The 19326-nt window shown below is 38.9% G+C and overlaps 1 protein-coding gene across 1 annotated transcript in view; it reads left to right on the forward strand.

Moving 5' to 3' along the window:
* Positions 1 to 19326, forward strand: part of LOC134538593 (atrial natriuretic peptide receptor 1-like) — a 302281-nt gene that overhangs the window by 155040 nt on the left and 127915 nt on the right. Inside the window, exon 12 of the mRNA XM_063380019.1 lies at positions 15981 to 16157. Coding sequence (XP_063236089.1) covers positions 15981 to 16157 — 177 coding nt within the window. The remainder of the gene's footprint in view (positions 1 to 15980; positions 16158 to 19326) is intronic.

Here is a 19326-nt window from a genome sequence, read left to right on the forward strand (position 1 = left end):
CTTGTTTCAAACACCACTTTACTGCATATTGCCTTTCGTTTGGGAAATCCCGTTGAAAATATATTTTCGTTCGATAATACGGCATGGCCGTGCTTCTGAACGCGTGGATTAAAGATCTTTCGCTGTATACCACGTGTTTTACAATAATGGGTGACGATAATGTTATGCAAATCAGCCAGGACAATCGCCAAATATGATCCTCTGTGTAAATCGTGTAAATAACCATAGAACTGAATTAGGTTTCTCGCGCGAACATGTTTGCAGCAGTCAATTGTCCAAAGGAAATTTAACAAGTCTCGGAATTGCCTTTAAGGATGACTCAGGCTCCCACATCAGCTAAGATAACCCGGTGAATGAAGTGAAACGATTTTGTTGTGTTAGGTCCACGGCCGCCACAATGGTGAGGCTGGGTGGACCCCTGGGCCCTGTTTATTTTTAAATGTTTAACTATTATAATTTTTACAAATTAAAAAAAAATTTAATATTTTTTTTATCCAATGAAATTTTAGAAGATTTTACACACCTACAGCTAATTTTATTTTTCTGTAACTATTTTCAAACTTATCTTAGTGTGTGAAATAAATATAAATACTTGCTTTGGTTATTTTTAAGTAAAATAATTTTATAAACAAAGCTTAGTTTGGACTTATAAAACAGTAACCATAATTATACCCTGTATTTTCAGGTTAAACAACATTCTAATAAGAGTGTAGGTAAGAAATAACCATGCAATTATAATGTAGCGCGTGACTGTAAAATTGGTGGTTGGGGGGGGGGGGGGGAGGGGGCGTCTCCGATTCTAGGTTCAGGGCCCGTGATCGAATGTAGGGGCCATGGTTACATTATAAGAGCAGTGTGAGAGAATTCTGCCCGCAGCGAAGGGCAGGTGCATTAGGTAGGAGATAAAATAAGTAAATACTTGACACATAACTCGCATACCTTAACCCTCCAAACAAGCGATGCTAGCCTCACTTCTCCTTTTCAACACCTCATATTCCCCTCTTCACACCTGAGGAAAATGCGTTCACGCCTCCTTCACCCCCCCCCCCCCCCCCCCCCCCCCATTTGCAGTTAGTGGTGAACAGCTTTGTGGCAACTACTAGACCAACAAGACTTCATAAATGACTTGTTGATGCTTCCGCGCTTTGCTACGGCAGTCCACAGGCAGAAACACATCTGTACTGTTCATTGTACGAGCCCCTCCTCGAAGGTACGCCACTGACCGCGCCTCGAATGGAAAAAAATAAACTGAATAGAATTTTGAAAATCAACTTATAAAACAAACAAAAAAATTTTATAACTAAGATAAACAGGGATGAAATACAAAACCAAACACGCCATCTTGTATTCAGCAGTGTTCAGTATTCCAAGAGCCTACTAACCCGAATTTATTTAACCAACTATACCGCTTTAGCAGGTTACGAAAAAAAAAAACTGTATTACGACCCGAAGTGTGAGGCATAACCGTTGCCAGGAGACGGAGAAAAATTAAAAAAAAAATGCAATAGCCTTTGCCCAGAAACGAAGAAAGTGTCAGCGACAACTCAACAGCCGTTACCGTGAAGATGAACGGGAAACCGTGGTAAAATAGCTATAAAATAATTAAATTGAAAAAAAGCCAAATTTAGAAAAATATTTTGGATGTGTAATCGACGCCACCCCCCTGGAGAATCCACTAACAAATTTCACGGCTATATGCCTCACCATCTCCATGCTACGTGAACAGACTGACAGACTCTAAACTCTCCCATTTATTTATATTCATATTTAGTAAGTCTGTGTATAATTGATATATAATTAGTGTTAAGGATCTGATCATTTCTTGCCCATTAGCGATAATTCGTACACAGAAAAAAAATGTCTGTACTTTTACAAAAGTTTCCTTTGGAAACCAGTTGTCAATGTAATAATTTGTAATACTTCAGGAAATAAATATTGTAACTTCGTACAACTCATAGCTGAGGTTATTTTTGCTGATATGAAATCAGTTTTTTTTTTAGATGAAACTGAGTATTTCTTACCAAAATTGGCGGCTAGTTTTTTATTTTAATTGATTGTTTTTTCAAGAATATTTTGTTTAAACCCTGAAAAAGATATATTAATATAATAATTCCGAAAACAGGCGTTTTAGCTGTTTTAAATCTCCTACAAATAAAGAATTACGGGAACAGAACTACTCACCTGTCATCGGCCACTCGGATAAGTTTTCAAATCGCGCGGTTTTCTTGTGAAGCTCCGCGCGCCGTGTGCGTACCGGAGAAGTGCGGGCGCCGCGGGAGTCGTACCGGAATACTCGTACCAGCTGCGGCACACTGCTCTCGTCTGGTCGGAGCAGGCGTGGTGCGGCCAACTTCCTTTGGCCGCAAACTTCCCAGGTACGCCGAGCTGGGGGAAACTTCGGGACGAGATGCAAATGAGACGCCGTTCCGACGGCTGCCCTTCTGCTCGTGTTCCTTCCACACCTACCTCTCCCCCTCCACGCTCACCCTCCCCTCATTTCCCCTCCTCCTCCCAAGACTCGGCGCATTAATATTCTTCCTCGTGGATCTTCTGACGCATGTTGGGGTCGGGCCATCTTTCCTTTGCACGGTTTTAAACATTTATTTTCTTTTTTTTTTTAAAGCGAAAACTTTTTTAACCGCGTTGAGCGATTTTTTTGGTAGGGGAAAAACGTATGGGTTCGCGTCACCGACATGCTAGTGATACAATACCAAAAATTATTTCCTTACGTACATTTGACGTAGAAGTGATGTCATATTACACATTTAAAAACAAAGTTTTAAGTTTTCACTTCTGTCGACAGTCCCCATGACTGCCTTTTAGTTTTATTATTATTATTATTATTATTATTATTATGTGTGCGTTCGGACACTGTCAACATGTTACGTCGTGAAAGACAAACATCTATATTTAGGGGAAAAAAAATCTTTTTGGTTAATTTTTGATTGCAAGATTTTTTTTTAGTATTAACAACGAACACATACCCCGCGTTATTTCCATCCTTCGACACATATAAATACGCGCAAGTTTACATGGTGTATAGCGGTAAAACTAAAATAACGGTGAAATTGAAGTAATACACCCCAAAAAAAACATCAAAATGGATGTGAATACACCGCATGACGAAGAAATTAAAAATAAAAACACAAAATGCAGCGAAATTCACCTCCATTACATAATTTTGTATGTTAAAATATTGAATCGATTACCATAAATTTTGTTACAGTTGATCAATGTTATTGTGCTTGATATGAACTCTTTACATATGTTTAATCCTAAATTACGATAAAGACGAAATCCGCTATATTTAATTATGAAATTCGCATTTTTATAACACCATAAAATCATGGCTGTAATTTTATAAATAACACTAAAAAGGTATAATTTACAAATTTAATGTCGAGATAATTGTTTCTGTTGTTTTATTGAAATTTATTCAGCAGTCAAGCAGTTGTACATTCTTGAGAAGATATTTACGATCAAGAAGATTGATTTAACATAATACTTTGGAAAAACTCCATTGCTGGCTTACGCTGGTTGTAACAAATAACATAACAGGACAATTCTACAAATACAAGGAGAACAAGCCAATGTCACTTGATTTAAAAATTTACTTGACTAGAGAGCACAGAGAAAATTCCGTGGAACGAATTTAGTCAGAAAAAGGACACCAATGAGCAACGCAACAGGCTGAATGACAAGTCAGGTTCAACCACAACAATAAAAACAAAACAAAACCGTACACCACAGAGAAGCACAGACGAACCCAGCGATAAAAACTAAGCAGATAATCTGGAAAACACAATGACGACAGCACGCATGAACAGAGTAAGCTTTCTACGACTTTTCGGAAACTGAAACCTGCTCCCGTTATCAGGAACCCACATACTTATTCCTATATTCATCATTATTATACACTCCTGAGGGGTATTATTCGATAACAACCAACGTAAATCAGTAATGTCGTGTGTTAAAGATGTAATGTTACAATGTAAATTTATTTTTGTAAATTGAACAGAAATTTTTCATGTAAACACAGTTATTTGTACATAAGAAACTGTATCGCTACAAAATATTGTTCGAAGTAATACTGGGTTCGGATTCTTACCGTGGTATTTACGATTTGTGTTGTCCCAGTTCTTCTAATATATATGTTATTTGTAAACCGTTCCCTGAATTGCTTTCCAGCATTAGGTCTAACTCAGTGGCGGATCGAGGATTTTGGTTTGGGAGGGGCTTGACCCAGCTGAGGCTAGGCTTTATCAAGGCAAACACTAAAACAATAGTGGACCCAGATGCTTTTGGAGGGGGCTTGAGCCCCTTAGCCCCCCCTCTGGATCCGCTACTGGTCTAACTGCATTAAAAGAATGGTAAAACAAAATAAAGTAAAATTGTTGAATATTCTATTATACTTTCCTTGGTTTGAAAAAAAATATATTCTTCAAAGGAACATCAATTAAAGTATAAAATTATGTGCCAATTTTCGTAAGAAATAATTTCATAGCCATGTGTTTTACAAAGTTACAATATCTTACTTGACAAAGCATTTCTTGGCAACTGGTTTTTAAAGGAATCTTTTTAAGAGTGTACAACCATTTTTTTTTCTGTGCAATTCACGTTAGTGTGGTAGGCCAAAATAGCCTACTGGCAACATGGTCGGCAACTTTGCACTGGGAGAACTTTTCAGATATTATTTTTACCAATAGCCGAGAGAAAAAAAAACCATGTTCATTAATTAGTTCGGCTTTCGTTATCTCCGATTCTCCGGCCACTGTTCTTGGTTCAACATTAGTGTATCTCAAAGACGTGCCGGAAAATACTGTTCCAACAACTTTTGTCACCCCATAGAAAAATCAACACTCTTATATTTGTTTTGATAATGTATCAAGTTGCACACAGATGGGGACGTAGAGTTGATATGACCATTATATATATATATATTTATTTATTTATTTATTTATTTATTTATTCAATGATATGACGGAACCTATACGATCATGGTGGGCTCCAAACCTCTTGGATCAATGCCAAGAACTGAAGGTTTCAGAAGGAAAGTTTGATTTCAGAAGAAATACAATTTTTTTTTTGCAGGAATTGCAATGCTACACGAATATTTTTAGATAATGGGAGAACATCGCACAATGTACATTGAAGTGATATAATAGTAATAGTGCTGTTCAAGCTTTTACTCTGTTTAAGGCATTTCTTTGAGAGTTTTTCTTCCATTCTCTAAAATATTCGAGTAGCCTTGCAAATACCGCAAAAAAAAAAAAAAAATATTACTTCTGAAGTATGGTTTCTTTTTTCTGAAGTTTCAGTTCTTGGCTTTGATCCAGCGCTCTTCTGTCTTATGGCCAGAGAGGACTCCAGATGTAAAATTACTGATAGTACGTTGTTAGAAATGTGTGTTTTAACAACCCAGAAAAAAATGACTTTCATAACTTAAAAAGCCCATTTTTTTTAATACCAACCAAATCTATTAACTTTTAAAATATAAATCCGAGTATTATGATTTTTTGAAAATAGTCCGTTAAGTATTTTGACATTTAACTGAAATGTAGTTTTTTCTTTAAATTATGTTTTAGAACATGTAAAATTAAAGGTTTGTTTTAAAAGTTAGTAATTTATTTGGTTCTTCTTATTATATCAAGTTATCAGTTCTTTTCAAGTTACCTCAACAACACAATTTGTTTGTTCCTATTAAAAAAAATGTATTTGTAACTCAACTGAAACTCTTTCGCTGTAACTTTTTTTTTAACAAAAACCATTGCATAATGTGCAATGTCTACCTTGATGATTCCGAGTAATTTTGTGATATAGTTCGAGGCAACTTAAAAATTTCACCTGGGTTTTATCTTTAAGTTATTATTATATAATTATTTCAAACAACCTACAGAAACAATCACTTGTCCAAATGATGCACTGATAATTGTAATAATCGCTTAATAGATATGAACACCTTTTTAAAAATAGAAGAAAGACATTTTGAATTCTTAATCTTATTGCAGTAAAGTAATTTATATATAAACCTTTTTTTAATATTTATATAATATTTATTTTTAAATGATGTTAATTTTTCTGTTTATTTGTTTTAGTTATTTTAATGTTTTTTGTCATGTGTCTGTCGTTATCATGTTCAATATTGGGATTGTCTCTGTACTCTGTGTATTATTTATTTACTGTTGGCAGGCACTCAAATAATAATAAATTTTAAAATATTGTAATTGAACTTGGAGAACTCTCTTGTGTTATTTGAACGCACGTATTATTTATTTTATCTACTGTTTTTAATTTTCACGCGCAATGATTAAAATAAAAAATGCGTATTTTCGCCCCTGATGTATACTGTCCGCACGCGCATCACAGCCATTGAGCGCAGAAATAATTCCGTTATTTCAGCGGCAGACTTTAAAAAAAAATCGCGTCCTGTGAGGGTTGGGAGCCCATGCAGACTTCCGTAGCATGGCCACATTTCCCCCTCCGTGAAGTGAAGTTCCCCGGATGCGGCCAGAGGGCGGACGAAACAAACAAATGGCAGGTTAGGTTGGTGTAACCTCTGGCTGCACCGCGAATAATTGGCCCGGGGGGGGGGGGGGGGAGATGCTTCCTTCTCGATTCATGAAATCCCACTGGCCGAAAATTTTGAGTAGAGGAAGTTATGTGAGGGAAAAAATGGGGGGTAATAACCTTTTTTTCGCAGAGCAGCCATAATTAGAAACAGGCCGAAAGTTAAAATAAATAATAAAATAAATAAAATAAGGTTGAGTAAAGAAACTTGTAGGGGTTGGATTTTACGTCATATGACTGTTCTCGGATTCCTAAATGCAATTGGACCACCATGATTAAGCTCTACAATTGCTTTCTGACTCATGGTAAATTTATGTACTTTTACAAAAGATTCCCCTGGAAACCAGTTGCCAAAAAATAGTTTGTAATACTACAAGATAGATTGTAATTTTGTACAGCACATGGCTAAGGTTATTTTTGAATTTATGAAATATGTTGTTTTTTTTCGAGCTAATACTGAGTATTCTTAACGAAATTGGTGCATAATTTTATATTTTAATTTATATTTCATTGAAGCATAATTTGTTTAAATCATGGAAAAAGATAATCAAATATTCAATAATTGGACTTATCTTTTTTTATTGTGCTTATTAATGTACGCAGTTAATATTGGAAAGATATTCAAGGAATGGTTTACAAATAACTTTTAGCTATTGGAGGTACTGGGACAACACCAAGCATAAAAGACCGGGTAAAAATCCGAACCCAGTATTACTGCTAACACTGTTCTGTAGTGATAGAGTTGTTTTTGTGAAAATGTACCAATTTACAAATATCTGTAATTTTATATGAATATTTCGGTTCCATTTACAAAAAAAAATTGGTTGTCTGTAAAGTCGGTTTACGGAAGATAGTTTAACGTGACGTCATAACAAAACATTGATGAAATGATTTCATACTTTTATGAATAAAATTGAATCATTTTTATTGAATTATCACTATTTTGTATGGATACAAAGAAGGAGTGAAATTAAATCTACAACTTAATTGATAAATTTACTTTTATTTGCACTCATTAATTCAAATATGTTTATTACTTTAACGAAGAGATTATTTTAACTATAACTTTTATACATGTTTGCTATTTAACTTCTTCCAATCTGTGTTAAGGATAGGACGATGATAGGAAAAGTAGGAAACGAATGGGAGTGTTTCAAGTTTAATGTGCCTCGAAAAAGTCAAATCGATGGTTGTTCCAATCGAGTGGAAGAGAGATAGATGCGGCGCAAGCGTACAGTGAGCGTAACGGGACACAGCGCAACGGAACAATGTGCGTAACGGGACACTTTTTTTCGTGCGTGCAGCCGGCGTTCATCGATTTATTAGACGTTGTCACGTCAAAAAAAAATATACAGTGTAGCTGGCGTGCCTTCAAACTGCTCTGGAGGGCAACTTCTTGTCCTTTGTTTATGACTGGCTCAGGGTCATCAAATGACCGACGAAAACTGTGTGGTCCACTCATCAAAGTGAAGCAGATGCATAATGAGCTTCAAGTCTACATCGCTGCCCAGTTGAATCCGGGAAATAACCGTGACTCTATGTATAAACGTTTAGGTTTGAATGCAGTGCTACTGGCTAATTCAGAAAATGATTCGAATATCTTGCAGAAAAGTGTATTTTATTTTACCTGACTTTCTTAAAAAAAAATTAAAAGTTGCTAGTATTTTGACATCTAAGTAATATAAAATAACTTTTCTGAAAGAAATTTAAACTCTATATCATGTTGTAGTTTGTAGGGCTAGCATTGCCTTTTGACCTACCAATTTTTCTTTTCTGTAATCCACTTAATTATCCTTATTTTTTCGCTCCAAACACGTTTAAAATGTAACTTTAGCAACTAATAATGCAAAAAGTATGATATACATAATTATTTTTTTCTAAGTTAAGCATCTTAAAAATTATACGAGCTTAACTGTGTTAAACGTGAATGTAAACTTACTAGCTGAAGTACCTGGCGTTGCCCTGGCTAAACACATGATAATATAAGGAACATCACTACCGAGTTTCAAGTCTGTGCGGCATGCACTTGAAAAACGGGAAATTTGAAGTTTTAAAGTCCGATTGATTGCACAATATCGGCGCATCAAGGCTACGCATCGGCAAAACCGGGACGCCAATCTTCATCTTCATTTCGTGGGAAGGCAGGTAACCCCTAGGCAAGACGTTACGCACGCACCAAATGATAGCGCATTTCAAATTCAAGGCAACGCCATCTATTGCCGAAGTTATAATATAAACTGTTATCGGCACCTATAGTTCCCCAGTAGCCGCGAGCTTCACTAAGCGGATGGGTTTCACCAAGGAGAAGGATAGGAAGTTGCCAGACCTTACTGTATGACCGTGTGGCGGACGTAGAGAAATGACACAAACTTACTGTGTGTATAATCTACCTCCTATGATTATCTGTTATAAAACTGAATTGATCAATTTTTTTTCACTCTCTTAAGGATGGAATTTCATGATTATATGTAGTCTATGTCACTCTCCAGCCCATAAATATGTAGGTATATACAAAAACCATGTCTAGCCGTTGCTGCGTGAAGGAAGGACAAACAAACACACCTTCGCATTTATAATATTAGAAGGAATGACCTAAAACGGTAAATACATCCTGAAACAAATTACATCAAACAAACAAAAAAAGAGCACGAATCAACAAGGGTTGCCACTTGACCCCAGAACGGTAAAGTGATGTTACAAAGGAAATGCTGTAATTTGGTCAACATCCAAACGGGGCGGCAGAGTGGTGGTCTCTCGCAACACAGTTGGGGAACGAAAACCGAATTTCGCAGTGGACAAGCAGGAACTTGTAAGTAAACAGCCACAAAGGTCCGTGTGCCGGCCATGTCCTCCAGGTCTCTGTGACCTCCGCAAACTGCCGAGTGGACAGGCTGAAGAGAGGTGCGTGGTTTGTTCCTGAGTGAGTTACGACAGACAAAGTTTCTGCTTTCCAGCTGCCACCTTGGCGAGACTCTGTTGTAAACTACTCTCCAATTTGCAAACTGTAAGTCTATTTGCATGCTACTCGACAACTACATAAATAATGTTTATTTAAAAATAATCCCAAGGGCATGCGCCATTGCTGGTTTGTATAGCGCTTCTCATAAATTAACCTTAAATAATTGACAACAGAAATTAATAAGTTACATAAACACAATGAGAGAAATCCACTATCAGTCAATGTAAAACGTTTTCGTTCTTAGACAGCACAGATAATACCGTGGAAGGAATTACAGCACAGATGAACACAAAGGACTGGCAAAGACTAGAGTTGCAACAAAAACAGTAGATAAATACAGAAAGAAACATTATTATTGGACCAGATTATCTTTAAAATACAACAACAACACGGATAAAAAAAATCCAGTTGTGACGTTTCCGGAAATGAAATCTACTGCCGTCATCATAAGTAATGAATACATAGTGTTCATAAGATACAGCTAGATGATATATTTGTGTTAAATCAAAATACTATAGCATCGTCCGACTTTCATCATCATTGGTTGAGTTTCTTCTCAGGACATGTCTACCAAGGGGCGTAAATCCTGGGAGGGTTAGGGTTGCCTACTTTCTCCCTCCCCCCCCCTCTCCCAAGACTCAAAAAGTCCTTGACTGAGGGGGGGGGGGGCTGCTTGGACTTGTAAAATCGTAACTTTGAAACGAGAATTATGACATAAACACCCTTTCACCTCCAGCCCAACTGGGATTACTATAAATGTTCGCCCTCTGATGTCTCCTGTTCAATCACAGCCATTTGGAGCGAAAGAGAAAACGCGTCCTAATTTGCCTAGTCAAATAACGCAGTGGCTTCCTTTGCGTTCCCAGTTGTTGGCATCCCTCTTATCATTCTTATCAGTTCTCATGTATTTTTTAATACCTGCACCTTTAACCTTAAAAAGTAATGAATGTGTTATCTGTGTTCAATTTTGACATCGAAGCATGCGGTTCCGTGCATAATATCCCTAAATTGAAGCGTTCTGTAATATCCTGAACTGCCTTGGGGGACAACCGAGTTCCCGCAGAAATAAAATATGACTAGGGACCGGAAAAATTCGCGGGTTCAATGACCTCTAGGATGAACTTTATAGTTCTACGTACACTCGGTCAAATGTCACCCACTCATTGGCTGCTGTATTGTGAAGATGTCCCAATGTAGCGGCCTGTGATTCGACACAGCTTCAGTTGAGAGTTTCTCACTGGTCCAGAGTCATCCAGGTGAGTTGTGAGCCAATAGCAGAGGCAGCACTGAGGTATAACGATTTGCATTTTAGCCTATCGCGAAATGAATTCGCGAATTTTTCCGGTCTCTATATATGACTATAGGGACATTCATATTTCGAGAAAAAAAAAATCTGATCGCTCATTAGACTGCATTAAGTTTGGCCCGCACGTTCGGTTTCTCCCTTGTAATTGGCGACCGACTTCGAGAGAAACAAATACCTTACTTTACCGGGTGGTTCACAGTACGCGTTTGCTGCCACACCAAGTGACTACGATTCGTGCACCGACAGTGACATGCGCCTGGAAGAAACTCAACCTGTCACGAAAACACAGACGACTACCTGCCTGTTCGCCACGCATTTTCCTGCATCTGAGCAGGCGAAAACCAAACAAAAATAAAATTTAGTAGAAATATTAACTAATCGACAAATCCGACCTGAACTTCAAGCAACCAATGCAATATTCGTTGCCATGGAGACGTAGAAAGTATCAACAATGCAAAATCCCGTTACCATTGGTACGAATAAAGCTTCAACGATGCTACAGAATTACACTCCGGATCCATCCGTTAGGAACCGTGCAATTTTATCAGGGATGAAAATTAGCCTAAGTCACTCTCCGGTCCATAATCTTTTGTGAAAAATCATATCGATCCGTTTCTCCGTTGCTTCGTGAAAGGACAAAACCGACAACCGTCAAACTCACTTTCGCATTTAGAATATTAGTAAGGATTTCAATAAACATTTTTTGACGTGACAACGTCTTATAAATCGATGAACGCCAGCTGCACGCACGAAAAAGCATGACTCATTGTCACGTTCCGCCTAAGTCGAGCGTGCAAGAACCGGCCAACCACCGTGCGAGAAAAATCTTCTATAATATCAAACAGGTTAAGGCGGGCTTTTTAAAAGCAGAAATTTAAAAACTTTTTTCCAATTTCTTCATTTCAAATTAACAATTTATTGACATTGATATGATTTCAGTTTATTTCTATAACTAAGTGTTCGTGATTATATTTAAACAAATTATTTAAATTAAATTTGCAAAAACTATAAATAATATTTTAAAATTAAAAAGTATGCAATTTTTTATCAATGTTTTCTTATGACGTTATCACGTAAAATTATCGTCCGTAAACCGCTTTACAGACAACCCCCCCTTTTTTTTCCATAGCCGTAGAACATAATGTTGACTATAATGTACAATGTTTGAGAAACTCCATGTACCATTGAGATATGTAAAGTTAGTTCACTTCAGTGGACGCATAGACGGAACCGAACCCGGATCTCCGTGGATGGAGACACTGTCTCGCCGTTCCGCCGTTCCGCTCGATATTCCTGAAGCTCTCGGAGTGCGGCATTTGGTAGAATTAATTTCATGTATGCGACGGAAGTCAAGGAAGATAAAGGTTGGGAACCGCCACGGTGCTGCCATCTGTGGCGGATGGGGCGAACCAAAGTTCACAAAGCCAAAGGTAAACTTAAAAGTACTAACTGTTTAGTGAATTTTAATAGGATGGGCAGTATTTCAATAAAAAAAAAATTTTGTCGAAAATCGGGGCCAGAGCCGGGGTTTAGTAATTTTTCAAGTCTTTTATATTTTTATGCTTTTAACAGAGCCATTATATAGTGTTTGATTTCAGTCTTCAAATGGAATAGTTAGATAGTCCACGTAAGCTGCTCCGGCAACGAAATCTAGCGGCGGGTTGCGGAAACCACGTGTGAATCGCGCCAAGAAATGTAGTTAAAAAAATAAAAATAAAAAAAAATAAATTCGCGTATATTTAATACGCTCGGTATTATTTTAAAAGAATTGTACATTAAATTGCGTTTCCGTGGTTCGTACGATGATTGCAACACGAGAACGCATGAATTTCCTAGTCACCGATGTCGGATGCCATGCATCTCTGGCGAGTGCTGAAAGAATCGCTCACATTATTTTTTGACGTGACAACGTCTACTAAATCGATTAACGCCGGCTGCATGCACGAAAAAGTGTTCCGTTACGCACATTGTCCCGCTATGCTGTGTCCCGTTACGCTCATTGTACGCTTGCGCCGCATCTATCTCTCTTCCACTCGATTGGAACAACCATCGATTTGACTTTTTCGAGGCACATTAAACTTGAAACACTCCCATTCGTTTCCTACTTTTCCTATCATCGTCCTATCCTTAACAGAATAACACAGATTGGAAGAAGTTAAATAGCAAACATGAATAAACGTTATAGTTAAAATAACCTGTTCGTTAAAGTAATAAACATATATGAATTAATGAGTGCAAATAAAAGTAAATTTATCAATTAAATTGTAGATTTAATTTCACTCCTTCTTTGTATCCATACAAAATAGTGATCATTCAATAAAAATGATTCAATTTTTATTCATAAAAGTATGCAATCATTTCATCAATGTTTTGTTATGACGTTGCCACGTTAATCTATCGTCCGTAAACCGACTTTACAGAAAACCAATTTTTTTTTTCGTTCGTGTAGCACGGAAACGGCTGGTGGTGGGGGGGGGGGGGGGGCTCTTGATAGCGTCACGTCTGTAATTTGTCACCAAGACACACCCCCAACCCAGGCTCTGCGGAAGACGCAGTATGCTGGGTAGTGCGGAGGGAGCCGAGAGAATAATGCATGGGGAACACACACACACACCTCCTCCTGACTGCTTCCCCGCGCCGCATGTAATTGAGGCGGGTGTTGACGAATGCTTCTCCTCGTAGGCGGAAGCCTCGCTGTTCACAGGGACCAGAGCCACACACGGACAGTGCCGAAGTTCCCCGACGTTTGCCGAACGCTCGTGAAACAAAAAAAAATTAATTGGTTGTCTGTAAAGTCGGTTTACGGACGATAGTTTAACGTGACAACGTCATAACAAAACATTGATGAAATGATTGCATACTTTTATGAATAAAATTGAATCATTTTTATTGAGTTATCACTATTTTGTATGGATACAAAGAAGGAGTGAAATGTAATCTACAATTTAATTGATAAATTTACTTCTATTTGCACACATTAATTCAAATATGTTCATTAATTTAACGAAGAGATTATTTTAACTATAACTTTTATACATGTTTGCTATTTAACTTCTTCCAATCTGTGTTATTCTGTTAAGGTTAGGACGATGGTAGGAAAAGTAGGAAACGAATGGGAGTGTTTCAAGTTTAATGTGCCTCGAAAAAGTCAATTCGATGGTTGTTCTAATCGAGTGGAAGAGAGATAGATGCGGTGCAAGCGTACAATGAGCGTAACGGGACACCGCATAACGGGACAATGTGCGTAACGGGACACCTTTTCGTGCATCAGCCGGCGTTCATCGATTTATTAGACGTCACGTCAAAAAAAAACACTGACAGAAATATGTACGTAAAAATGGAACATGTATATGAAAACATCTGTATGCCTGCAAAATAGTGTTCGCAGTAATAAACGGATTCGGATTTTTACCCGGGGAAGTAATTTGTAAACCGTTAATAAATAAAAGTCAGATTTTTTTAATAATCAATTTTTTTCCACGGTTTCAAAAAAATACTTCAATGAAAGACCAATCAAAATATATAAAATTATGCGCCCATTTCGTAAGATATATTCAGTATTATCTCGAGAGAGAGAGTAAAAAACATGTACGCATAAATAAACATAGTAATGTGTTGTACAAAGTTACAATATATTTCTTGTAGTATTAAAAACTAATTTCTCGGCAACTGGTTTCCAAAAAAAAAAAACATCTTTTGTATAAGTACAGAAAATTTTACCGCGTGATAGTTTTGCTATCTTAAAGTTTCATTCGGCACACCAACACGCTTGGTACGTCCCCCGATGATCACGAAAGTGACTATATACGAGTTGACGGCGCCAGACACGGGTCCACCATCTGGAGTGAGCTCATCGCACGCGCGGAATTCGGACAACGAACAGGCAACGGATAGGACACCAAGAGCAGTTACCTGAAAATAAAGGGACTGGCAGTGTCCTGTGCACTAGGAATACGTATGTATAGGGACACCTGTATTTCGCGATTTCATTTCATGTCAAGGTATTTCACAAAACACTGTAGCTTTTTCTAGGAGTCATGGCAAATTGTGAGGGTGCAGCAGTACGGTGACCACATTCTCATCGGCCCCGTCAAGAGCGGGACGACACCTCTCACCGACCTCAGCCAATAAACCACAGGAGAAAAGCTACAGTATTTTGTGAAATACCTTGACACGAAATGTATTCGCGAAATACAGGTGTCCCTACGTATGTATGTAGGGGCAGGCATTTTTCGCGAATAAATCTGAACGCCTACTAGACTCCAACAAGGTATACCCACACTAGCGGTTTCCTCCTTGCGATAGGCGAACGTCCGCGAGAGAAGTCGTTGCCCCATTTGACCGAGCCACTCAGGACGCGTTTGCTTCCGCACTGACTCACAGTGGTTGGTGTCGTGACAATCGATGTTGACCTGGAAGAAACTCGCCTAATCACGAGAGACAGACGATGCTGCGGTGTTTTTAACTTTCAGCTGGTCTCGGGAGTCTTTTCCGCGAAATATGCATGCCACTACGTATAGGTAGAGACCTGAAAAATTCGCGGGCTCATTTCGTGTTTTGCTAAAATTAAAATAATTACACCTTAGTGCTGCTTCTGCAAATGGTTTACTGTTAATCTGGAGGACTGAGGGCCAATTAGAGACCCTCACTCACAGACCACCCAGTCGAGACGTCTCACAAGTCAGCAGCCAATGAACAGTTAGCATTTGCCCGAGTGTCTAGAGGATATTGGAGTCTATCCTGAAGGTCATTGAACCCGTGAATTTTTCCGGTCCATACGTATAGGTAGAGACCGGAAAAATTCGCTGATTCATTTCGTGATAGGCTGAAATTCAAACTGGTGTACATTTCTGCTAGTTCTTCTATTGGCTCGCAGTTTAACTGGAGCTCTCTGGGTCAATGAGAGACTATCGACCAAAGAAGCGTCGAATCACGAACTACCAAGTGGAGACGCCTCACAATTTAGTACCCAATGAACACGCGTGTTTACCTGAGAAATGCAGAGGATAATGGAGTCTATCCTAGAGGTCATCGAATCCGTGAATTTTTTCCGGTCCCTACGTATAGGGTAGAGGTGTAGCGTATTCAACACCTGTGTGTGTCGTGGATACCGGGTGTGAGGCCGCGTGTCGACGTGTCGACCCGCAGATGAAGGACCTGCACCACGACCACCTGGTGAGGTTCCTGGGCGCCTGCGTGGACCCGCCGCACTGCTACCTGCTGACCGAGTACTGCCCCAAGGGCAGCCTGCAGGACATCCTGGAGAACGACCAGTTCAAGCTGGACTGGATGTTCCGCTACAGCCTCATGCACGACATCACCAAGGTGAGGTCCGCTTCGCATGGGCTGTACACCAGCACGAGGCGCGACTGTGGACGGGGGAGCCTTCGTTTCACGGGAAGCCTACAACTCACGTAGCTTCGGTTCCCTACCACGTTCCGTGCAACTTCGGATTTATCTCAAATATTGAAATTAAAAAAAAATCGAAGGGTTAGGTTAGGTCAGTCACAACATGTTTTTTTTTTTTTTTTTTTTTTTTCATTGGAAACTTCTGACTTAGCGGCTGAATTGGCGTTAATACCAAAAGGCAAAACTTCGGAAATCTTCGAAAATTCTTGCAGGGAACCGAAACTACGTGAGTTGTAGGCTTCCCTCGTTTCACAGACGAGAATGCCAAACCCGATGTTCCCCGAAGTTCATGCTCGCCTTTCTCTCTCTCCCCCCCCCCCCCCCCCCCCCCCGGTATCTTTTTAATGTAGCTATCCTAACCAAATCAACCGTCCACAATGTTTTAAAGTATTTATAATGTAGCTAACCTAACCTAATTGACCATTAGTATCATTTTATCGACACATTTACAATTAACCAAAAAAAAAACCGAAGATGCACTATCGGACGTTTGGCTCTCTCGTCTGTGAAAAGAAGGCTTCCCACTGTGCATGGCCACCAAAAACAACTTACGCCAAAAATCAAAAATTAATTTTTAAATATCAGGAAAACATAGAAATGTCTTGAACGTAATATCAGACAATTAAAAAAAAGTGCGTTTCCGTGTTATGTACGCTCGTTAGAAGTTGAACTTACTTATAGTAGAAAATAAAACTAACCTTTTTTGACGTGACAACGTCTAATAAATCGATGAACGCCGGGTGCAAAAAAGAAAAGGTGTCCCGTTACGCACATTGTTCCGTTACTCTGTGCCCCGTTACGCTCATTGTACGCTTGCGCCGCATCTATCTCTCTTCCACTCGACTGTTTATAAAGTGAAGTGAAAAGTTAATGTGGTTTTCATTTCTTATTACAACAACAATTTCGGCAATAAAGGTTAATTATTCTTGCATTTTAAAAATCTGATTACTAGTATAATTTCAAGAATTTATTCTTTTATTATTAAAATAAAAATGATTCAATTTTATTCATAAAAGTATGCAATCATTTCATCAATGTTTTGTTATGGCGTTGTCACGTTAAACTATCGTCCGTAAACCGACTTTACAGACAACCAAGTTTTTGCATAAAATTAATGAATAGAAAAAATTCTAAAAAAAGGACTGGAGTGTTATCATAAATACGTTTCCATAGTAGGCCCTACTCAGTATTTAATATATATATATATATATTGTTACGAATGTGTGAGGCAAAGAACGCAATGCGCGCCACGTGCCTGGCGGCCCCGCACGGCCACAGGCGTCACGCGTGCTCTCATTCGGGGATTACAGCGGCCTGGCCTTACCACCCCCCTCCCCTGTCCACCGCGTTATCCTTTGTTGGCGCTGTTATCCGTTCCCTGGTGGCCCTGGGGGTTCCGCGTGGAGTGGCGTGGACGAGCGCCGTTATTCTGGATGCTTCGAGCGTCGCGTCGGCCCCGGGATGACGCGACACGTCACGACCACTCCAGTCGGTTCCAGAAAGACGGCCGGAGGTATAAAAGCGGCGGTATCGGCCTCCGCGGCAGTACCTAGAGTTCCGAAAGTGCGAGTTCGGCGTGGTCATTTAGGCTTTGTGTTGTCCCAGTACTGCCAATAGATAAAGTTATTTGTAAACCGTTCCTTAAATAGCTTTGCAGCAGTAACTTCTCACATTAATAAGCATGCTACAACAAAATAAAGTCCCATTATTAAATATTCGATTATGTTTTTTCCATGGTTGAAGAACATTATGCTTGAATGAAACATCAATTAAATATAATATTATGCGCTAATTTTCGTAAGAAATAAACAGTATTATCTCGAAACAAACGTATTTTATTTATGCAAAAAATAACTATGGACATGTGTTTTTACCAATTTACAATATCTTTCTCTTAAAATTGCAAGCCTTTTTCTTGATGACTGGTTTTCCCAAGGAATGTTTTGTAAAGGAACAGAAACTTTTCACAAAAAAAAAAATAGAGATTATTTTATCCCCGCGATGAGTTGGTGGATTGCTGCCGTCTCAACGCGAAAGTGTGATTGCTGTGTTCGCACCCGGCATTTTCACGTGGTTTTAAACTGGGGCATGAAACCGAATTTTGAAAACCCAATCTCCCGAAGAGACTTTGGGGGGGGGGGGGGCAGGGCAGAGGGAAATGAACTCCTTGTAGGAAAGTTAAGACACCCGCCTTCCTCTCCCCTCCTTCCCCACTCCTACTCACCCCAACACACAACTCAGATGGGAGCCAAGAGAACCGCGTGTTTGAGATTGCTTCGGAAAAGTTTTTCAACTCCTTCGTCTCGAGACCAGGCGAGGACCGTTGGCGGCTCGGCGGATGACTTTCACACTTCGTGATTCAACACTTCCGCCTCCCAGGGTTCCATCTGAGAGAACCTTATGCTTCTCGGGAGGTGAAATCAACAAACCACAAGCCTTCGGGAGGGGTGAAAGAAACGATCTCGTGTAATAAAGCGGGCCTTCGCCGCTCTCGCGAAGGAGCACAGCTGCAGTTTAACTATTTTTAGTCATTTATTTGGTCAAAAGTGATGATTGCTCAAAGTTTTTTTTTTGACGTGACAACGTCTAATAAATCGACGAACGCCGGCTGCACGCACGAAAAAGGATCACTCATTGTCCCGTTACGCTTTGTCCCGTTACGCTCATTGTACGCATGCGCCGCATATATCTCTCTTCCACTCGATTGGAACAACCATCGATTTAACTTTTTCGGGGCACATTAAACATGAAACACTCCCATTCGTTTCCTACTTTTCCTATCATCGTCCTATCCTTAACAGAATAACACAGATTGGAAGAAGTTAAATAGCAAACATGTATAAAGTCATAGTTAAAATAATCTGTTCATTAAAGTAATAAACATCATTTTTGAATTAACGAGTGCAAATAAAAAATAAATTTATCAATTAAATTGCAGATTTCGTTTCACTCCTTCTTTGTATCCATACAAATATAGTGATAATTCAATAAAAATGATTCAATTTTATTCGTAAAAGTATGCAATCATTTCATCACTGTTTTGTTATGACGTTGTCATGCTAAACTATCGTCCGTAAACCGACTC

The sequence above is a fragment of the Bacillus rossius genome, chromosome 13 (assembly GCF_032445375.1).
Source record: "Bacillus rossius redtenbacheri isolate Brsri chromosome 13, Brsri_v3, whole genome shotgun sequence".
Classification (NCBI taxonomy): Eukaryota; Metazoa; Arthropoda; class Insecta; order Phasmatodea; family Bacillidae; genus Bacillus; species Bacillus rossius.